Genomic DNA, 22,290 nt, shown 5'->3' with positions numbered 1-22,290 from the left:
CTCTCACTGTTGTGGCCTCTCCCGTTGCGGAACACAGGCTCTGGACGCACAGGCTCAGCAGCCATGGCTCACGGGCCCAGCCACCCCGCGGCATGTGGGATCTTCCCGGACCAGGGCACGAACCCATGTCCCCTGCATCGGCAGGCGGAGTCTCAACCACTGTGCCACCAGGGAAGTCCTCAAATAGGTGTACCTTGTTGAACATCTCAAAGCTAGTAAGTGGTGAAGTGAGAATCCACACAATGTTTGTTTTAACTCTAGAGCCTCCCCCAGTATTCCTCACTTTTTTTGGCTACATGAGCCAATTGCTTAATTTCCAGAATTTATCCACAATTCCAATGAATATCTGAAAACAAACCTATCATTTTCAACATCGATTGGTGATTCAGAGCATGTATTATACAGCCAGACTAGACAACCTGTGTTCAACTCTTTGTACCTTAGGCAAGTTACTTAACTTCTGTGTCTGTGTTCATCATTCATAAAGTAAGAGTAATAATAGCACTACTTTTAAGTGTTATAATGACTAAATGAGTTAATATGTGTAAAGCACTTAGAACATAGTAAATACTTACTAAATATTAAGTAAATAAAAATTTTCTAGGGAATTCCCTGGTGGTCCAGTGGTTAGGACTCCATGCTTCCACAGCTGGTGGCCCAGATTCTATTCCTGATTGGTGAGCTAAGATCGCACAAGCTACGTAGCACAGACAAAAAAAAAAAATTGTTTTTTTAATTCACATCTAACCATTCTTTTCTTCTAGGCTCTTTCTTGTAATATTATGTGCTGAGCCAGATTTTGGCTATATTTTTTCTTTTTGTAGAATGGGTATACTAGGCAGTCATTGATTATTGGTCAGCCAGTATTTGATCTAGAAAAGGCAGTTTGACCACGGTACCTTAGCTATCTGCTAAGGCCATTAACCCCTCTAATGTAAACTAGACAGGCCAAAAGGTAAGAGCTTTGCCCTGGTGCTCACAAGCCATCACGGACTCAACAATTGTCATCTGTTTATGGTTAACTTAGTAAAAATTAAAATATTTTTTAAAATCTGACATATAAAATATTGAAGGATTAATTTTGTATGGTCAGTGATTGTCAAGGATGAATTGCAAGTAACTTTCAAATACAAAGAGCTTCTATTCTAACCAGTCTTTGTTGGTATATTCTCCCCCTACAGAAACCAGTGATGGTGTATCCTTGCAACTGGGGAACACAAAAGATTTTATTATCTCATTTGACCTCAAGTTCTTAACAAATGGAAGTGTGTCTGTGGTTCTGGAGACCACAGAAAAGAATCAGCTCTTCACTGTACATTATGTCTCAAATACCCAGCTAATTGCTTTTAAAGAAAGAGACATATACTATGGCATTGGGCCCAGAACTTCATGGAGCACAGTTACCAGGGACCTGGTCACTGACCTCCGGAAAGGAGTGGGTCTTTCCAACACAAAAGCTGTCAAGCCAACCAAAATAATGCCCAAGAAAGTAGTTAGGTTGATTGCAAAAGGGAAAGGCTTCCTTGACAACATTACTATCTCTACCACAGCCCACATGGCCGCATTCTTTGCTGCCAGTGATTGGTTGGTGAGGAACCAGGATGAGAAAGGTGGCTGGCCAATTATGGTGACCCGTAAGTTAGGGGAAGGGTTCAAGTCTTTAGAGCCAGGGTGGTACTCTGCCATGGCCCAAGGGCAAGCCATTTCTACATTAGTCAGGGCCTATCTCTTAACAAAAGACCGTATATTCCTCAATTCAGCTTTAAGGGCAACAGCCCCTTACAAATTTCTATCAGAGCAGCATGGAGTTAAAGCTGTGTTTATGAATAAACATGACTGGTATGAAGAATATCCAACCACACCTAGCTCTTTTGTTTTAAATGGCTTTATGTATTCTTTAATTGGGCTGTATGACTTAAAAGAAACTGCAGGGGAAAAACTCGGGAAAGAAGCGAGGTCCTTGTATGAGCGTGGCATGGAATCCCTTAAAGCCATGCTCCCCTTGTACGACACTGGCTCAGGAACCATCTATGACCTCCGGCACTTCATGCTTGGCATTGCCCCCAACCTGGCCCGCTGGGACTATCACACCACCCACATCAATCAACTGCAGCTACTCAGCACCATTGATGAGTCCCCAGTCTTCAAAGAATTTGTCAAGAGGTGGAAAAGCTACCTTAAAGGCAGCAGGGCAAAGCACAACTAGAGCTCAGAACCAAAATCATATTTCAGCCTCTGCTGTACACAAAAACTACGGGCTCTCTGTCAGCAGAGCATAGGCACATTTTAAAAGGTTGTATACTAGGTTTTTGTGGATTACATCAAAGTGATAAATGATCCTTAAAACCAGTCTTCTGAGATAATTGCATTCCATGAGTTGGGTGTTTAGAAATGTAGGTGGCATTTAGAGCAGAAAAGTGTTTAGTCAGTGGGTGAATGAAAATGTTTAACTTGGCCTTGCTTATCACCCTATACAGATAGTTCCACAGATAGTCCAGTCCTCTCGGTTTGGGAAAGACAATGGTAAGTAGCTCTTACTGGCCAACTGTCCAGCACTTGCCTGCAAGCTTAGTATGGGGCTCTTTTAAAATGTGATTATTTATGTTTATGTTGAAAGCAGACTTTAAAAAAATAATGTGCTGTAATACAGTAAATATGTACTTGTAGCCTGAATAGTGGACTGTGTGCAACTTTAAAAATGATGTTTCTTTTCTATATATTAATTTCTTGGGAGTGAATGAGTATTTGTTGCATTTGTTCAATTTGTTATATATGGAGAATATTTTGAATTTATGGTTTTCTTGAAACGTGTAAATTAAAAACACAACCAGCGTTCAGGCTTCACAGTTATATAATGTAAGCACAACTAAAATGAAACTTGTTGACTGCACAAGAAATTACAGAAATGTTATCTGTTTTATGAAACTTGATCTACAATCAGTAAAGGTTTGATAATCATTCTATCCCTCCTCTACCCCCATTGTGGTGGTTTCTTTTTGTCACTATCTAGAATTTTGTATTTCATTTCAGACTATGCTAGAGAGTTTTTTCTATTTTGGGGGGGCATTTGGGCATTTTTATTATAAACCTAAATTTGGGGAGGAGGTAGTAATTTTGATAAGTCCACTACCACTGTCTTTTTAAGATTTTTTTTTCCCCTTTAAAGAAAATTACTAGGTCAGATATTATAAGGTTTATAGCAGGTTTTTTTTTTTCTACTTAGATCATTCTTGGTCGACAACTTTGCAGGCTATTGCCTTTTGTGCATCAGTGTTTTTCCTTTGCAATTTTAACTTTAAATTATTTCAGCTATTGGGTAAAAGTGATGCTACTGCATTAGCTGTACATGTGTAATCAGACCTTTATTTTGGTTTTTACCTCACATAAATAGGTATCATAGCCCTCATACCCTGGGTAGTGTCTGCTATAAGATTTCAGGCAGTAGGTCAGAACTGAGGGAGGCTGATTTTGCTGTCTTTGTTTTAGTGTATGACAATACACTAAATCAATACAATAACTTATACAGAATGGAAATATGAGACCCCATATTTTCAGGGGACTGAGTCTGACACACACCGTGCAGTGTGTGTGTGACCTGTATGAAATGCACATCAAGAGCCAGGTGGGCACCTGCCTGCACACTACACCTTGATTGAACTCGGCCTGCCAACACCACTTGGAAACCAGACAATACATACATACATGTTTCAGTGGCAAGGGGGGCAGGAACGAAGATCTACAACTGAAGACAATATTAAACTGGCCATGGAAAAGTAAGTTTAAACTCCCAATTTATGTGACCACAAGTCGATTTTGTTGCCCACAACAAAACAGTTGTGGCTTATTAGGTTTCCCCCTAGATGTTGACCTTTGTAGTTCTTATACATTAGATGTCTCAACAAGGATATCTGGACTCCTTCATTTTTTTATTTCAGGGCTCAAAAATACACCTTCTCCAATCTGGAAATCGTTTTTACTCCGTTGTATGTTTTATTATTTAGAGCAGTCCAGACTTCTGCCTTGTGTTTGCATACTGGTACTTTAGATTGAGGGAATCAATGAAAACAGTATGGTACTGCTTCTGTGACAAATACCAGTGCCTTAACAATGTGGCTGTCTTTTTCCACTGAAAAAAGAAAGACATTTTGATCTAGAAATGGCATTGCTATTTCACTGCTGTTGGTTTCACACTGCCTTCCACGTTGCAACAGCAACTCAATTTTTCCTGTGATCCCAGAATTTTCGAAGAGGGTGAGTTGACCCTGTAGCAGCACTGTCAGTACAAACCAGTGCATCTCAAACTAATGCCTCAGAATCACCTGGGAGCTTACTGAAATACAGATTACAGATATGCAGTAAATCTGCCTGTGAAGCATGATAATCTGCATTTTTAAAAAGTGTTCAGGTAATTCTGATGCAAGTGAACCGGGGGATATATGTGGAGAAACACTGCCCAAGACCATCCATCACATTTTTCTTCCTAAGCACCTGTGGAGTTTTCTAGGATTTTAAATCATGCAAAATGTTTATTTAGTCTGAGCTTTGCGAGAATGGGGAAGGTATTTTAAAGTTTTGTTTTATTTCTTTAAATTTTTCTTTGCGCCAAGAATATGGGTATTAGTTGTTTACACTTACCTTGAGTTAGCTTTGATATTAAATTAAACCTATTGCCACTTCACTTATAAAACCAGCCAAAAGTTTCCAGATGAAGGTCAGGTTTGACCCTTTCAGAGTTATTGTACATAAAGGCTTCATCCAAAAACCATCCAGTGTATGTGAGGAAATACAAAAATGACACACAAGCACAACTCTACAGATGTGGCAGACCTTTTTCTTTGTCGGTGTGCAAACTTTCACTGAAAGCTGCTATTTTCATCCTCCTTTTAATTGTTTTTCTTGTTTCTCCTCCATTGTACATGTGGGTTATAGACCATGTGTTAAATATGCAATAAAGTGTTTACTGGATGCCCTTCTGAAGGGTAGTCCTTTGTAAAGCTGTACAGACTTTGCAGTTTAAGCACAATGTGCACATGTTAGTTTTATATACAGCAAAACTTGATTTTTTGCAGATGAAAAGGTATTTTGTTTCTATACAAAGTAAATGGATTGTTTGTGCTTAATGTAAAGCAGCTTTATATAATTGTAAAATAAAGTTTTTATCTTAAAAGGAACATACCTGGATGTTTCTCTTTCTTCTCTGACTATTCTAAGATTACTTGAGCCCAGCAAACATATTTCTGACCATTTTCTGTTCAGCTGGTGACAACTAGTCAGGCAGCAAATGTTCATGAAAGGTGTGTCAGGCCCTTTAAGACAAAGTGGGGAATATCATATAGGCCTTCATCCTAAGGAGGTTTAGTCTATAGGGGGAACACAATGTCCACAAAACAGTTTCAGAAAAATAAAATGCCGAATTGTGTGGTCAGTCAGGGTAGGTGTTACAGAGGAGATATAGCCTAAGCAGGGGCTTCAGGCCTGGGTACCAGGTGGAAGAAGAGGAAGGGGTAACGTGAGCAAAAGCAAGGTGCTGTGACAGTTGTGAGGATGCCCTTTCCCATGCTAATTCAGGCTGGTAACCACTTTTGTCTGATTCCGATTTATTTGAAAGTTTGTTCTTGCTGTTTTTCCCATACGTAACCTCTTCTCCAGAACAAAAAGCATTATTTAATCTCCCCCGCCTCTTCCTCTCAGAAAGTGATGATTTAGGCTCTCTAATATGTATGAAACCAGAGACTAGTCTGGCTTCCTGTTATGTTTCATTGCACATCGTTTTTAAGATTATAAACATTCTGCACCATTTCTATAACGGAATTCCAGCTAATCACCAATCAACTTTTTCTACCTGATGGGTGCACATACTTTGACAGGCTGCTAATCAACATTGTCATCATCTCTTTTTTCTCTCATCCTCAGTTGGGAAACAGCCATAAGATTGCAAGCAGTCCTTGGTCTGAATGAGGCCTTGCACTCTCTTGCCTTAATTTTGCTATCTGTAGCCAAACTGTTAATACGTCAGCCATTCTGCTTTAGCACATATTTGCCTCCCCATTGCCCTTGAGAGGAGACAGGCTCTCCATTGCTGTACAGGACTTATTCCATAGTCTGGTGAGCTCTCCTTTCCTGAGAACGCCTCCTTTGTCTCCACAGGGCTTTTTTATTTTTATTTTTTAATTTATTTTATTTTTATTTATTTTTGGCTGTGTTGGGTCTTTGTTGCTGCGCGCGGGCTTTCTCTAGTTGCGGCGAGCGGGGGCTACTCTTCGTTGTAGTGCATGGGCTTCTCGTTACAGTGGCTTCTCTTGTTGTGGAACACGGGCTCTAGGCGTGCAGGCTTCAGTAGTTGTGGCGCACGGGCTTAGTTGCTCCGCGGCATGTGGGATCTTCCCGGACCAGGGCTTGAACCCATGTGCCCTGCATTGGCAGGTGGATTCTTAACCGCTGTGCCACCAGGGAAGCCCTCCACAGGGCTGGGATGGCCACGGTGTGCCATGTGACTCTGCCTCCCTCTAACAGTCATTTCTAACATGACTCTTAGACCAGGGGTGAGTCCCTACTCAAGCTGGGCCAATCAGTCTCTTCCCCAGGAATTGGAAATTGGGATGGATTTAAAAAACAAAACAAAACAAAACTGAAGCAGATACACAATGAAAAGCAGAGATGAACACAGAATTATTTATTTATTTTTTGCGGTACGCGGGCCTCTCACTGCTGTGGCCTCTCCCGTTGCGGAGCACAGGCTCCAGACACGCAGGCTCAGCGGCCATGCCTCACGGGCCCATGTGGGATCTCCCGGACCGGGGCACGAACCCGCGTCCCCTGCATCGGCAGGCGGACTCTCAACCACTGCGCCACCAGGGAAGCCCGAACACAGAATCTTGACAATGCTCCAGGCCCTGGGTCCAATGCATTTCTTTTTTCTTTTTTTAATAAATTTATTTATTATTTTTGGCTGCATTGGGTCTTTGTTGCGGTGCGTGGGCTTCTCATTGTGCTGGCTCTGTTGTTGCGGAGCATGGGCTCTAGGTGCACAGGCTTCAGTAGTTGTGGCACGTGGGCTCAGTAGTGGCTTGTGGGCTCTAGAGCGCAGGCTCGGTAGTTGTGCCGCACGGGCTTAGTTGCTCCGCAGCATGTGAGATCTTCCAGGACCAAGGCTCGAGCCCGTGTCCCCTGCATTGGCAGGTGGATTCTTAACCACTGCGCCACCAGGGAAGTCCCTCCAATGCATTTCTGAGGCCATCGGCGTTCCACTCTGGTTCCATGAGATTCCACTGTATCCTTAGGATAAATGAGCCCTACTTAATAACATAGTGTCTCTATTATAAAGAAAAGTATAATGTGAGTTCTACATTTTCTTTCAGTCTGGACCACTGTATTTGCTAGGGTTGCCATTAAAAAAAAAAAAAAAGCCACAGACTGTGTGGCTTAAATAGTGGAAATTTATTTTCTCGCAATTCTGGAGGGTAGAAGTCCAAAATCAAGGTGTCACCAGGGTTGGTGTCTTCTGTGGCCTCTTTCCTTGGCATGCAGATGCTGCCTTGTTGCTGTGTTCTCACACATGGTCATCCCTCTGTGTGTTGTCTGTGTCCTAACCAGTCATATTGAATCAGGGCCCATTAATTCAGAAACCTCACTTTACCTTAATTACCTCCTTAAAGGTCTTCTCTCCAAATACAGTCACAATCTGAGGTCCTAGTGGTTAGGACTTCAACATGGATTTTGGGTGGGACACAGTTCAGCCCATTAGCAACCATTCTACACTCATTAAGTACACAGAAACCAAACTAGCCAGGGTTGCCATTTAATTTATTGACAACCAGCTAAGGCCAAAACTCAAGAGATCTTGCGGGAGTGTTAGGTGGACTGAAATCTAGACTGGGGACTCGGGAGGCAAGGCTCTCTGGCTCTGCTGTTATCACATCAGAAACTTACTCCACCCCCGTGGGCTTCAGTTGCCTCCTAACACAAGTCCAATAAGAGAGAACTAGTTGATCTTAAAGTTTTTTTAGGGAAATAGTTGATCACAAAGAAACCACTAAGCTTAAGCAGTGGTGCTAAAAAAGTATATAGACACCATCATCAGCTGCAAGGTTTTTATTCTTCCTGCCATGTGCCATTTCCATTAGCCCATTCTGAATATAAAACTCTGAAGTATTGAAAAAATATATTTAGATACAGAGTATATCAGAATTGTAGGTTGTGAGATTTCGTTTCATGACAATTTAAAAAATATCAAGTCTGCATTATTGTAGCATTATTGTTACAAATAGTTAACAATATAGGGATAAAATGCTGATTTTCATTATACCAACTCATTAAGGATGTCAAATTGAAAATGGATGTGAATTTAAATGTGTTGGTGATGAGTTTCAATGTTTGCAGCTCACTTTCTGGTGAAAAGATACAGTTACCATCTGGTAAGTATGATTGGTAACTTGTGTGTGGATGCTGCATTTCCTGAATGTTAAGTAGCAGCAACACTGTGTAATTTTGCTAATCCTTTTCCAGAAGTAGGATTTTGTGAAATGACAGGACTGCAAAGCAAACCATCGAGCAGTAGCCAAGAGAACAGCGAAAGAGGAAGAAAAAAGTCCTGGAAAGGATCAGAAATAGAGCAGCCCACGAACTGCTGGTAAACACATGGTTTAGGGAGGATATTATTAGGCAACCCCGCACACATTGCCTCTAGTGCACCTGGAAGAGCCAGTGCCTTCCTGGGATTTTGCTCTGTGCTCATCAGCACCTAGTGAAATCCCCGAGATAAGAATGGCTGTTCCATTTCAGTTTAGAAAATCTAGTAGAGTGGTAATCTCTTTGGGCACTAGAGAAGGAAGTAAATCCCTGAGGTCTGGTGGGGGTGGAGGGGTCTTAGCAAAAGCGCACGAGCTTAATTTAACGCCTGTTACTCTGTCTTTCCTTTTTTTAACACCGGTGAAATTAAATCTCTGCAATTCAATCGAATACAGAGTAGAAGGCCCCCAACTAATTCCCAAATCCCATCATTGGTGTGGCAAGGTAATCAGGAGGGGGAGAGTGCATCTTCTCAACTCCTGCAAAAGCAACAAAGAGGGTACTGTCTCCATCTGGAAATACCCACCAGGAGGTGTCACCCAGGCAGCTTCTTGACAGTAAATATTCAGAGCTCTGAGTATCAGGGTATAGCAAAGTACAGCCCACAATGGCTCTGGATTGGTGTTTCCTTTTCTTTTTTTTAAAGTAGAATGATAGGAAGTTTTTTTTTTAAAGATTTATTTATTATTTATTTTATTTTATTTTATTTATTTTTGGCTGCGTCGGGTCTTAGTTGCAGCATGCGGGACCTTTCGTTGGGGCACGTGGGCTCTTCATTGCAGAGCGCAGGCTTCTCCCCAGTTGTGGCGCGCAGGCTCCAGGGTGCGTGGGCTCTGTAGTTTGTGGCACGCGGGCTCTAGTTGACGTGCTCGAGCTCAGTAGTTATGGCGCGCGGGCTTAGTTGCCCTGCGGCATATGGGATCTCAATTCCCCAGCCAGGGATTGAACCCGCATCCCTTGCGCTGCAAGGTGGATTCTTTACCGCTGGACCACCAGGGAAGTCCCTGGATTGGTGTTTCTTGATCTTTGTTTAGGAATAAGGAGAGGGAATAAGCACCATTGTAGGTGCCCCCCAAGCTCAACCTCATTTACCACTCAGCCTGACTCGGGTGGTAGATGAGAAAACAAAACACTGTTTAAGCAGCTTGCTCCAGGTCACGCAGTTCGTTTCACATGCTAGCTGCCGGGACAGCAAAGATAAGAAGATGCCGTGCCTGCCCTGAGCCACAGCCGGGAGCGCTTTTCCTCTGGTAGGCTTTGGGTATCCTCCCCCACCCAAATCAAAGCCAAGTATGGGCAGCTCAAGTGTCTGCGTGCCCACAGTCGGGCTCTGGCAAAAGGACTCCACATGTACTCCTAATTCTCTTGACAGTCTTGGGAGGAAGTACTAAGTGAACTTCACAGATGAAAAAACAAACTTGGAGAAGTCAAACGACTCGCCAGAAGTCATTCAGTAATTTGACAGCCAAGGTCTGGAAGCCAGGTATGTCTGCCCCCAGATTCCATGTTCCAAGCCATCATCCCCAAGCAATAGACATGACCCACTAGCTCCTGACTCCACCCCGGGGGGCTCAAGTAGGGATGCAGATCTCAGCCCCAGTGCTGGCCCACAGATGGGAAAATGAGCCCATTTGCTCTATGGACTCTAATGAGATCTGCTGAAACTGATACTTGCTCCACTAAATGATTAGAAGAGCCGGGAAACAGGAGGTTGTTTCAGCGATCAAGTCTCCTTGGTATGTGCCCCGTTTCTCCTGCATCCCTGGACCATCTATACATTAGATCTTGGATGACCCAACATCACAGCCCCTCCGGCACCCTCCTGTTTACCGTCTTCCGTAATGGACTTTCAAAAGCTCTGTATGTTACAGAGTAAGATGTAAGTAGAGTGTGTTTGTGTGTGCAAATGCACACACACGTATGTAAATGCACAAGAAACATCTGGAAGGATTCAGCGGGCGGTTACCAGGCAGCCTGCCAGCAGCTGGAGAGGCAGTGATGAGTAAGAATGGGTCCCTGCCCTCTATAATCTGTGAAAGTAACAGATTCAGGAGGCACACGTTTTTTATTCTTTGCTATGAAAACAAAACATTTAAAAATATTACAAATTCCAAATTAGAGTTTGAATTAATGAGATTCTCAAGAACTTTCCTACATTAAACTTCTTAGCATCCTTCCATTAGTTTAATTTATCCTCAGGGTGGTCCTAGGGGACCAATGGAGTGGGCATCCCCTTTAATGGCAGAGTGCAGGCCTCCCTACAGCTGCTCATTTTCTCCATCCCCCAGAACAAACCAGTTCCCCAGAGTTCTCAGCACAGAGTTCTCTGGGAGATGGGTCAGAGTCACGGTAAGCCCCAGACCCATGTGTGTGAGCACGTGTGCACACACACACACACACACTCTCTCTCTCTCTCTCTCTCTCTCTCTCTCTCTCTCTCTTTCTCTGCAGCCTGCCCACCCCCTTGGGAAATTCAGAACTCAGCCCAGGCCTGGTGGGCCCAGCAGATCCTAAGAGCAAAAACTACAGAGAGGTAGGATTAACAGAAAACCCAGAGAAGTCAGGGAAATCACACACAGCTGCTGTCTTTTCAGTGGGAAGGAGTCTTTGCCCACACTGGAGCCACCCAGAGGAAATGCCCCAGCTGTCCTTGCAGCTCAAAGAACAATTCCAATTCTCAGTTGAGGAAAAGGGCTTTGAGTCTGAGGACAGGACCCCTGCCCCTTCCCCAAAAATCCCCACCTCATGGACCCCTCCCCAAAGTTATCCTCCACCCTTTTCTCGCCCCCAGCAAGCTCCCCGTGAAATCAGAGACTCTTGGGCCAAAACATGATTACAGTCAAAATGCGAACCTAATTGTATGCTGCTTCATCATTGTACACCTTGGTGTAAATGGAGTGACCAGATCCTTTGTGAGAGTGGTTTGCTGGGAGGTGGCACAGCCGGCGGGCCCTGAGGCCAGGGGGCTGAGGAGGGTGAGGGAGACCACTTGTGGACCACACCACCATCGCCCGTGCCCTCCCTGGCTGACTGGCACCTCCAAGCTGCGATTCTTGTCTTGCCTCTGGCTCTGTGTCCTTCAAAGTGGCCTCTTAATTGGTGGAAGAAATCTTTAACTGAAGGCTTTCTCTCTGGTTCACAAAGTTTGCCCAGACATCTTAAATCAATGCGCCTGGCCCTCTGGTGACCGCCGCAACGCCTGCCCGTGCTCTAAGCAGATCCCACAGTGCATTCATATTTTTAATTACTAACGGAATTAACCTAGGCTAAGAGGAAAAGGTGAACAGAAGTCAGCCCTGAGTCTCTCCTTTGCTGATTGCACAAAATGTCTCCAGGGACCTGCAAAGACCTCTGCCCCACCTAGCTAGGCCTTTTTTCAGGAGAGAAGGGCAGACCCTTTGGAGAACTCTATGAAAGCCAGAGACTCTCTCACCAGAAAAATGCCCAGAAAATTTTAGATACATTTTTGGGCCCCATGGTCTCAGCCGATTATTGAGCCTCCTGATGTCCTGAATTTTACCCAAAGATCTGGAAAGTGTCTATGAACCCCCAAGTGAAAAGTCACTATATTGTTTATATTTAAAGATGTAAATTTACAAGCCTTCAGAAACCTGGCAAGTGAAATAATTGTAAAAGAATAATTGGGTCAGTGAGTGATAAAGAATAGTGGGCATAAAGAATCAAGTCAAAAATTAAATTATTAGTAGATGAACCAAACAAAATGCATCTTGAGACTAGATTTAACTCATGGGTAACCTAAGTATTGTCCAAGGATTTCCTAGGTATTTACACATGCCCTGCCCTCCAGTCGATAGTGAGATCTACCCATTATCTAACCCCCATCATTCCTACTGGAGCATAAGCGTTTCTCCTCAATCTTACATCGTAAGAGTTCTCTCAGTTCTTCTCCGTGTTGTTGACAGTTCTTCCAGGGCTCTGCTCAGCTCCAAGACCCGAATTAAAACAGCACTTCCGCCATGGAGCATCCCTGACAGCCAGACGTGCATCCCTGCATCTCTCTCCCCTCCAGCTCCTATGGGCGTTCTAGGGTGCCTACGATGAGCTACATTGTGATCCCTGAGCCCTTTGACTCCATTGTCAACCCCCATTGCCTAAGCCAGTGGTTCTCACTAGGGCAATGTCTGCCTCCTAGGTGACGTCTGGCAGTGTCTGGAGAAATGTTTATGGTTATGATCTGGGGGAGGCACCTGGTGAGTGGAGGCCAGGGGTGTTGCTGAACATCCTACAATGCACAGGACAGCTGCCCACACACACAAAAAATTATCTAGCCCAAATGTCAATAGTGCTGAGGCTGAGAAACCCTGTCCTGAGCTGGCCCTGAATGAGTTCCTTGAGGGCAGGGCTGTGTCTTGTTTAATGCTGTGCCCCATGCTCTATGACCCAGGGCCTGGCACACAGGAGGTACTCACATGTTGATGAGGTGGAATGGTTAGGGGGCGGGTCTAAAGAGAAAGCCAGTCTTGGCTCCAGTAGTGCACAGCTGAGTCAGTGAGGGGACCATATGCACACGGCTCTCCTCTGCGCAAACGAACCTGAGGTGGATTGCTGAGAGGGGCTTCACGAGTGTGGGCAGAGAGCCTTAGAATTGTTTGTTTACTTGGGCTCTTAAGGTAGCAAGAACAGAAACCCAGGGCTCCTTGAGAGATGGAACGTTCACTGTAAAGAGATGTGTGAATAGAAACCAGGCCTTAGGAGAAGCAGAGCAGCTGCAGGAAGGCTGGACTGGGAGCTGTCACCCTGGCAACTTCCATTAAGAAGATGAAGGTAAAGCCCTGTCTCTTCCTTCCATCCGGCCCCACCCTACCCCCAGGTTCATTCAGACTTTCCTGCTTACCCTTGACCTGGGCCCCTACCAGGGCCAACTTATCCATTAGTCACAGTGCCTAAGGCCCTCAATGCTTTTTAGGAGCCCACAGAAGTGTTTTAATTTTAATTTCTTTTAAAATCAGAAGAAAAAGATGAATATAATAATGGCCAGGGCTTCCCTGGTGGCGCAGTGGTTGAGAATCTGCCTGCCAATGCAGGGGACACGGGTTCGAGTCCTGGTCTGGGAAGATCCCACGTGCCGCAGAGCAGCTAGGCCCGTGAGCCACAACTACTGAGCTTGCACATCTGGAGCCTGTGCTCCGCAACAAGAGAGGCCGCGATAGTGAGGGGCCTGCGCCCTGCGATGAAGAGTAGCCCCCGCTTGCCGCAACTAGAGAAAGCCCTCGCACAGAAACGAAGACCCAACACAGCAAAAATAAATAAATTAATTAATTAATTAATAATAATAATGGCGAATAGAAAACAACGAATCCAGCCTGGATTGCATTTGTTGTAATACCAATGCAGTCATATAATTCTAGTACATTTTTAGGGAGCGAGGAGCCCACCTACAAAGACCCTGCCCACACCCTCCCCAGCCCCTCTACACTGTGACCTTTCAGGTGCAACCACCATGAACCACCTCTCCTTGTTGCTTACTGAAAATTCCACAGAGAATCCACTGGAGACATTTTGAATATAAAGATGTAACTAGGAAGTATGCTGACTCTGATGAATTTTCCTTGGGAAAGGGCTTTCTGGAATGGACTCCATTAAGTCAATTTAATTCCTTGATCAATTTTCTATAAAGCCCAGTTAAGCCATTTCCAATTTTTTCGCTTTTTCATTTCGAGTTGACTAAAACTATTTTCATGGGGACCAATTCTTTTTCACTTAAGTTTTAGGTTAGAAATTTGGTTCATAGATCACATTTTGGTCAGTACCAGATTTCACTGATGATAGTTTCTGTCATGGCAAGTTCTCTTTTGTGAGCTTTATTTCTACCAAGTCCATTTTCTAGGGTCAAATTTTGTTCTAAATTTGGTCAGGATCATTTGATTCTTTCATAATTGTAGTAGGTAACAACCCGTCTAATTTAGCCATCTCAGTTTTTCTCTGCATTAGATAAAAGACGAGTCTCTAACAATTTCCTAGCTCATACCACCAAAAAATTGAGACTACATTTATGAGCTAGAGAGATGGGGTGGGGCAGGAGGGCAGGCAGAGTAGACAGAAGTCTAGCATCACTCCTGAGTTGCTGAGTACACACAGGATGTCCTGGGGAAGGGGGTGGGGTGGATGGGAAGGCGGAAATATTCTCCATTCCAGCTCATCTTTGTCTACTCTTATGTCATAGTTCACTTGACTACCCTTTGGTCAACCAGGGGTAAGAGGACAGCTGTGGTATAAAATATGATGGCCTAGAACTGCCAGTGAGTCAACAGCTGGGGGCAAGCCAGTGTCCCTTACGAAGGAGGTAAGGCATGAAACCAGGGGTCTTGGGCCAGACAACCTGGAGAGTTGCCTCCGTGTCAGGAAGCACTTCCACATGTACTATGTCCTGGGAATTCTAAATGGTGCTGGGAGGCAGGCCGTGTCACCTCGGATTCATGGATGAGGAAGGAAAGTAAGTCCAGTAAGGTGGGTCTTCTTGTTCCATATACTCAGTGATTCTCCATTATGCCTCACAGCCTCTCTGAAGAAGGGTCTTTGAGTGGTCTCCTAACATTTCTGGGGCCTGGAACAAGAGTACAAATGGCGGGCTTCCCTGGTGGCGCAGTGGTTGAGAGTCCGCCTGCCGATGCAGGGGACACGGGTTCGTGCCCCGGTCCGGGAGGATCCCACATGCCGCGGAGCGGCTGGGCCCGTGAGCCATGGCCGTTGAGCCTGCGCGTCCGGAGCCTGTGCTCCGCAACGGGAGAGGCCACAGCAGTGAGAGGCCCGCGGGCCGCAAAAAAAAAAAAGAAAAAAAAAAAGAGTGCAAATGGAGGCCCACCAACCACATGACTAAATATTTCAAAGTTCTTAATCAGGCTCACAAGCCCTTTAAAGAAAGTTTTCTCCTCCTACCTTAACAGATATACCTTAATAATACAACATTGAAAATAGTGTTTTTCATGTGACTGAAAACTGGCTTTTATATGGCTGAAAGTTAGTAAAATATCAAAGATGGCTGAATTTAATCATTACTATGTATGTCTGAGTGTCCTGTTGATGGACTCATGATGTTTGAAAGACTAATAAAATAAAAACAGGTAAGTTATACATTATTCATTTAGTGCATCTCTTCCTTTGTTTCAACAAAATCACAATGTTGTTAAATAATTGGTAACAAAATTTTGTTCTACTGCCAGAAATGCCAAGTTAGACAACCTTTCTTGAGTTCTTAGTTTTTCTTTAAATTCTGTATGGAGAAAGTTCAATATTCTGAGACAGTAGCAACTGAAATTAGTCATATATTCCTTAAAGTGGTCCTTAGGTTCGAGAGTGAATCATAAATTTTGCACGTTCAAATAGTGTAATAAGCTTATGTAGAGTAACTCATCATTATCACAGGAAACGTTACATAATATTCTAATTGTCCCCTAGGAATTTCTCTCATTATAGATTTCAACATCTCTTGAAGCGGTATCTAGCTTGGTGGTACCCCAAATGCCAAACCATAAAATATTTGTTGCAAGTCTGTGATGAGGCAGGGAGGCTGTGATATAGACTGTACCCGCCCCAAGCACACTCTTTAATTCAGCTGGTATTTTTTCATAGCAAGACTTTCCAGATAAAGGAAGCAGTGTGTTAATTTATATTCCTTGATTAGCATGAAGAATCCATGTAGCATTTCTTAAGTTCTTTCACATTTTTCAACATTGGGACATTATAAAGAAAACCCAAAATACCAGTATTTTGCTCATTTGTTCAAATCTCTCTCAACTGAGATTCTGCCTTAATCTAGGCAGAAATGGCTAGAAAATAGTCTCTATAAACTGGACTATGTGAACGTGAATCTTCTCCTTTGCGGTCATATGAGCATTTTATTTTTAGTTTCCTTACATTTTATTGGAATATTACTTTTACTGCATATTATATGTGAAGGTTCTTTCTACTTATAAATACTTTTTTCTCTAAACATTTAAAAATATTTTTAGTCTTTTAAAAAATGACACAGACAATTTAGATTTGTTTGTTTTTTAAAAATAACCCTTTGCTAACATTGTTAGTGGCAAGCAAATAATTAACAAACTTTTAAAGATACTTTCGTTTTCTGCCAAAGTCCATGGTTTGCTCTTTTGAGGATCATCTGCTGTTTCATTGAACTCTTCTAGTGCTACTGTATCTTGTCCAAATTACCTCTGATCCCTTTAAGACCATTTTGTTGGGGACTTCCCTGGTAGTCCAGTGGGTAAGACTCCGCGCTCCCAATGCAGGGGGCCCGGGTTCGATCCCTGGTCGGATCCAGCATGCGTGCTGCAACTGAGAAGCCTGCCTGCTGCAACTAAAAAGTCCCCCATGCCACAGTAAAGATCCACTTGCCACAACTAAGACCTGGCTTGGCCAAAATAAATAAATAAATAAAAATAAAATCTTTAAAAAAAAAAGAACATCTCATCAACGTTCCCTATTATCTTTATTGAAGACTATCCACAGTTGGTGGTTTATTCAGCTCCTTTTTCGTTTCTAGTAATCATATAAGTGGGTTTTTTGATGGGGAGGAGTACAGTGAAAGTTGCTCACTTGTTGTTGGCAATTTTTTAAATTTTAAGCAGACTGTCTCTTTCAAGATTTTCTGTTTCTTTGTGCCTTTTTTTGTCTGAGTTCCACTTCCATAACTGCTCTTTCTATCATCATGTCTATTTGCACTCATTCTCAATGATCCAAGGGATTAAAAATAAAATGAATTACATCCAGAGTATAAAATTTGAATACATTTTCATCATAGAAATGTAAATTAAATCAGTTGTAAAAATTAACTTTTTGAAAAGTCTGCAACTAAAAAGTCCCCCATGCCACAGTAAAGATCCACTTGCCACAACTAAGACCTGGCTTGGCCAAAATAAATAAATAAATAAAAATAAAATCTTTAAAAAAAAAAGAACATCTCATCAACGTTCCCTATTATCTTTATTGAAGACTATCCACAGTTGGTGGTTTATTCAGCTCCTTTTTCGTTTCTAGTAATCATATAAGTGGGTTTTTTGATGGGGAGGAGTACAGTGAAAGTTGCTCACTTGTTGTTGGCAATTTTTTAAATTTTAAGCAGACTGTCTCTTTCAAGATTTTCTGTTTCTTTGTGCCTTTTTTTGTCTGAGTTCCACTTCCATAACTGCTCTTTCTATCATCATGTCTATTTGCACTCATTCTCAATGATCCAAGGGATTAAAAATAAAATGAATTACATCCAGAGTATAAAATTTGAATACATTTTCATCATAGAAATGTAAATTAAATCAGTTGTAAAAATTAACTTTTTTGAAAAGTTATGTATGTGAAAAAAAATTATTTTTTCTGAAATATTAAAACATATCTATTAAACTTTAAAGGCCAAATACAAATGATAAGTAATGGATATCAAAATGTAAAATCAAAATTTTACTTAAACCTGGAATTCTCAATTTAATTTTTTGAAATTATAATTAAATCTTCTTAAATACTTTCTAAAAATAAAACCACTTGTGATTCTAGCGTTCAATATCCATCTAGTTGGCAATATAATCTTTCGTGACGCGTTGACACATCGCGTTTGCTGAATAACAATAATTGCTAACATTTATTAAGTGCTTATTAGGTGTTCTGACGGCCCTATGAAGGAGAACGGATCATTCACTTTTTTGCGTGGGAAAACAGAGAAACTATGGACATGCCCGGGTGTCCTCAGGCAGTGAGGGGAAGAACGAAGATCTGTACCAGGCTTTCCTGAGTCACCACACACTGAGCGCCACCCTTGGAAAGGCCCACAGGGCGGGGCCCCTGAACTGTTTTGGGCAGGTGGGAGGCCCCCAAGCCCAGGGTTTTCTCCATCTTCACACTGATGCTACAGCAGCTACTTCTGGCTCACTCAGGCCTGAGGCCTGGGGTCCTGCAACCCCTAGCCTGAGGCCCTGCGGGCACAGGGTGGGGACCAGAATCCGGCCGCCCGTTCGAGCTGCTGCAGAGCTGGGTGCAGACCGAACCACTTCCCGGGCTGGCTCAAGGGCGCCACCTGCAGGGAAGCGAGGCCCTTCTCCGGTAAATTGCCTGCATCAGAGCCAGACCCCAGCCTGGAGAGGCCCAGCTGGGTCCCTCAGGGAAGGAAGGAAGTCTGGACAGGCACAACCAGGAAAGACCCACGCTACTCCCTGCACCATGAACTCAGTTATCCCTTTTCACTTCTTCCTCTGTCAGGGGGAAAGTTATTCCCAACGTCTAACCTCAGTCCCTCAGACTGCAATGGAAGCCCTTTTCACTGCAGGGACACAGAGACTAGGACAAACCCCAGGCAGTCTCTGTAGCTGCTTCCCAGGGTTTGCAGAGATACAGCTCCCTGGAAATCCATCAAGAACTCCTGGCCCACACAGTTGGTGGGAATGTAAATTGGTGCAGCCACTATGGAAAACAGTATGGAGGTTCCTTAAAAAACTAAAAATAGAGCTACCACATGCTCTAGCAATCCCACCGCTGGGCATATATCTAGAGAAAACTCTAATTTGAAAACAGACATGCACCCCAGTGTTTATAGCAGCGTTATTTAAATGATAGCCAAGATATGGAAGCAACCTAAGTGTCCATTGACAGATGGATGGATAAAGAAGATGTGGCACATATATACAATGGAATATTACTCAGCCATAAAAAAGAATGAAATAATGCCATTTGCAGCAACATGGATGGGTCTAGAGATTATCACACTAAGTGAAGTAAGTCAGAGAAAGACAAAGATCATATGATATCATTTATATGTGAAACTTCAAAAAATGATACAAATGAACTTACTTACAAAACAGAAACAGACTCATAGACAGAAAACAAACTGTGTTACCAAAGGGGATGGGGTGTGGGGAGCGATAAATTAGGAGTTTAGGATTAACATACATGCACTACTATCGATATATATAAAATAGGTAAACAACAAGGACCTATTGTATAGCACAGGGAACTATACTCAATATCTTGTAAACTAACACATGTAAATTACCTATACTTCAATTTTTAAATACATAAAAAATGCATTAAAAAAAGAATTCCTGGGGCTTCCCTGGTGGCGCAGTGCTTGAGAGTCCGCCTGCCGATGCAGGAGACGCGGGTTCGTGCCCCGTTTCGGGAAGATCCCACATGCCGCGGAGCGGCTGGGCCCGTGAGCCATGGCCACTGAGCCTGCGCGTCCGGAGCCTGTGCTCCGCAAATGGGAGAGGCCACAACAGTGAGAGGCCCGCATAACGCAAGAAAAAAAAAAAAAAAAAAAAAAAGAATTCCTCTCCCATTCAAGCCGACCCCATCCCTCCACCCAAAACTGTCGCTCAGACCCATCTCCTTGCCTTACAGAACTCCTCAGTTTTTTCGTGTGTGTGTCTAGAATCCTGCTACCAAGTTACACCTCCGAAGCCTCACAACAACCCAGTGAGGTCAGGACTGTTATTGCCATTTTCAGATACTGAAACTGAGGCCCAGGGAGATGGTGTAACTTCTTCCTGAGAGTCAGGGGCAGGCTGGAAACGGGGTAGAGATCTGATCCCGAGCCTAGGGCGCTCCTTGCCAAGCATGGTCTCCCCTTGTGTGGGAGCGTGGTGCAAAGGCAAATTCCTGTGTCCATGCTGTGTGTGAATGGGGATGTGCCAGCCCCAGGGTGCACACTCACGTGCTTTGTACGAGTGCATGAATGATTAGGACAATTCAACATGTATTTGCAAGACAAGAAAAAAGCAAAAAGACCACGTACTCCACATCTTATACAAAATTTACTCCACATCTTATACAAAATTTACTCCACATCTTATACAAAAATTAACTCCAAAAAGGATCATAGTTCTAAATGTAAAATGCAAACCTATAGAACTTCTAGAAGATACAAGAGAAAATATTCGTGACTTTGGGTTAGGCAAAGAGCTCTTAGATATCAAAAGCATAATCTTTAAAAGACAAAAATTAGTCATAAATTGGACTTCATCGATATTAAAAACTTTTGCTCTGCAAAGGACACTGAAAATGTCCTGGGACATTGGGAGAAAATATTTACAAATCGCATCTCTGACAAAGGGCTTATACTCAGAATATATAAAGGACTCAAAAAATAGGAAAAGAAATAACCCAATCCAAAAATAGGCAAAAGATTTCAACAGACACTTTGCAAAAGAAGAAATAAGGCAAATAAACACATGAAAGATGCTGAGCATCATTTGCCTTAAGGTCATTCGAATTAAAACCACAATGCAACAGCTTAAATACTCAAAAACAAGGGTATGGTTAAATTACAGTGCATTTGTGCAAAAGTATATTATCTACCCTTCAAAATTATATTTTGCTCTTCAAAATAACATGAAAACTACTTATGGAACAATGTATTAAGTAAAAGAAACAGGATATAAACAGTCTTATCCCGATCTGAAGGAAAATTTTATGTATTACATACATGTATTCAATAAAGATGGAAATATGCATAAAAATGTAAATAGGGGTCATTTCTGGGTATGACAATGATAAAAGATTTCAGTTTTCTTATTCATACTTCTCAGAATTCTCCAAAATATTTCCCAACATACACATATTGCTTTTACAAATTGTCTAAGTCAAGAGAGAAAAAAAATGGATGCATAGTAGCTGAGCCCTGAAGTCCTCCCTAATCATTCCGTCCTTCACCTAGGAGATGCCGCCCCAGCTCCCAACAGCAGGAGGTATATGCTGAAGTTTTCCCTCCCTATAGCCTCATCCAGAAGCCCCTTCTGGCTCTCTGCGCTCTTGGCACTGCACACCTTCCTTCCTGAATACCCCCTCCCCTGGCTGTCTCCTTGCTCTCCCCTCTCATCCAGCTGCTCCTTCTGCATTGTGGATACTCCTGCAGCCCTCTCCTATGATGGGGTCCTCCGGGACCCCTTCCACCCCCTTTTCCTTCCTGATCTTCATTCTGTCCCCCTGGGATTTCATTCACTCTGTGGCATCAGCAAGGGCACCCAGGACACCCACATTACGATGTCTGGCCTAAACTGTTCCTGCAAGCTCCAAACCCTTGCTCATTCACCTGTCCTAACAGCAGGTGTTTATCGAGTATGTATTGCCAGGCCCTGTTCTAACAGCAACGGCAGAGGTGCTGCTTTCACAGACCCGACATTCTAAAGAGGGCTCAGGCAATTAACATGGCAACAAACAAATGAACAAATTAACTTCAGAACCAGCATGTTAACAAGGTCCCCAGGACAGTTGAACGCACATTAAAACTTGAGAGCCGCTGTTGTACATCAGCGGCAAAGTGTGGCTCCCCAGCCGGCGCCTCAGCATCTCCTGGGAGCTTGTCAGAGTGCAAACTCTCACCACACCCCAGGTCTACTGAAACAGGAACTCTGTGGGTAGGGCCCAGAATCTGTTGTTTAACAAACCCTCAGGGGATTCTGCACGGGCCTCATAAAGGGCTCCTCAAGGTTAGGAACCACATGTCATTTATCTTCACATCTGTATTAGTTTCCTAGTACAGCTATAACAAATTGTCACAAACACAATGGCTTAAAACAATATAAATTTATTATCTTATGGTTCTGGAGATCAGAAGTCCAAAATCAGTTTCCCTGGGCTAAAATCAAGGTGTTAGTACAGATGTGTTCCTTCTGGAGACTCTAGGGGAGAATCCATTTCCTTGCCTTTTCTAGCTTCCAGAGGCTGCTCACATCCCCTGGCTCGTGGCTGCATTCCTCTGACATCTAGTTCCATCATCACACT

The 22,290-nt window shown here is 43.2% G+C and overlaps 1 protein-coding gene across 1 annotated transcript in view; it reads left to right on the top strand.

Annotated features, from left to right (window-relative positions):
- GLCE (glucuronic acid epimerase) overlaps positions 1 to 3,762 on the top strand; it is a 14,186-nt gene extending 10,424 nt beyond the window's left edge. The window contains exon 3 of the mRNA XM_007467861.1: positions 1,182 to 3,762. Within this exon, the coding sequence (XP_007467923.1) occupies positions 1,182 to 2,206 (1,025 nt within the window). The 3' untranslated portion in view covers positions 2,207 to 3,762. The remainder of the gene's footprint in view (positions 1 to 1,181) is intronic.
- The last annotated feature ends 18,528 nt before the right edge of the window (positions 3,763 to 22,290 follow it).

This window comes from Lipotes vexillifer, unplaced genomic scaffold, assembly GCF_000442215.2.
Source record: "Lipotes vexillifer unplaced genomic scaffold, Lipotes_vexillifer_v1.1 scaffold792, whole genome shotgun sequence".
Lineage (NCBI taxonomy): Eukaryota > Metazoa > Chordata > Mammalia > Artiodactyla > Lipotidae > Lipotes > Lipotes vexillifer.
Note: the sequence above shows the minus strand (reverse complement) of the source record. Positions and strands in the feature narration are given on the sequence as shown.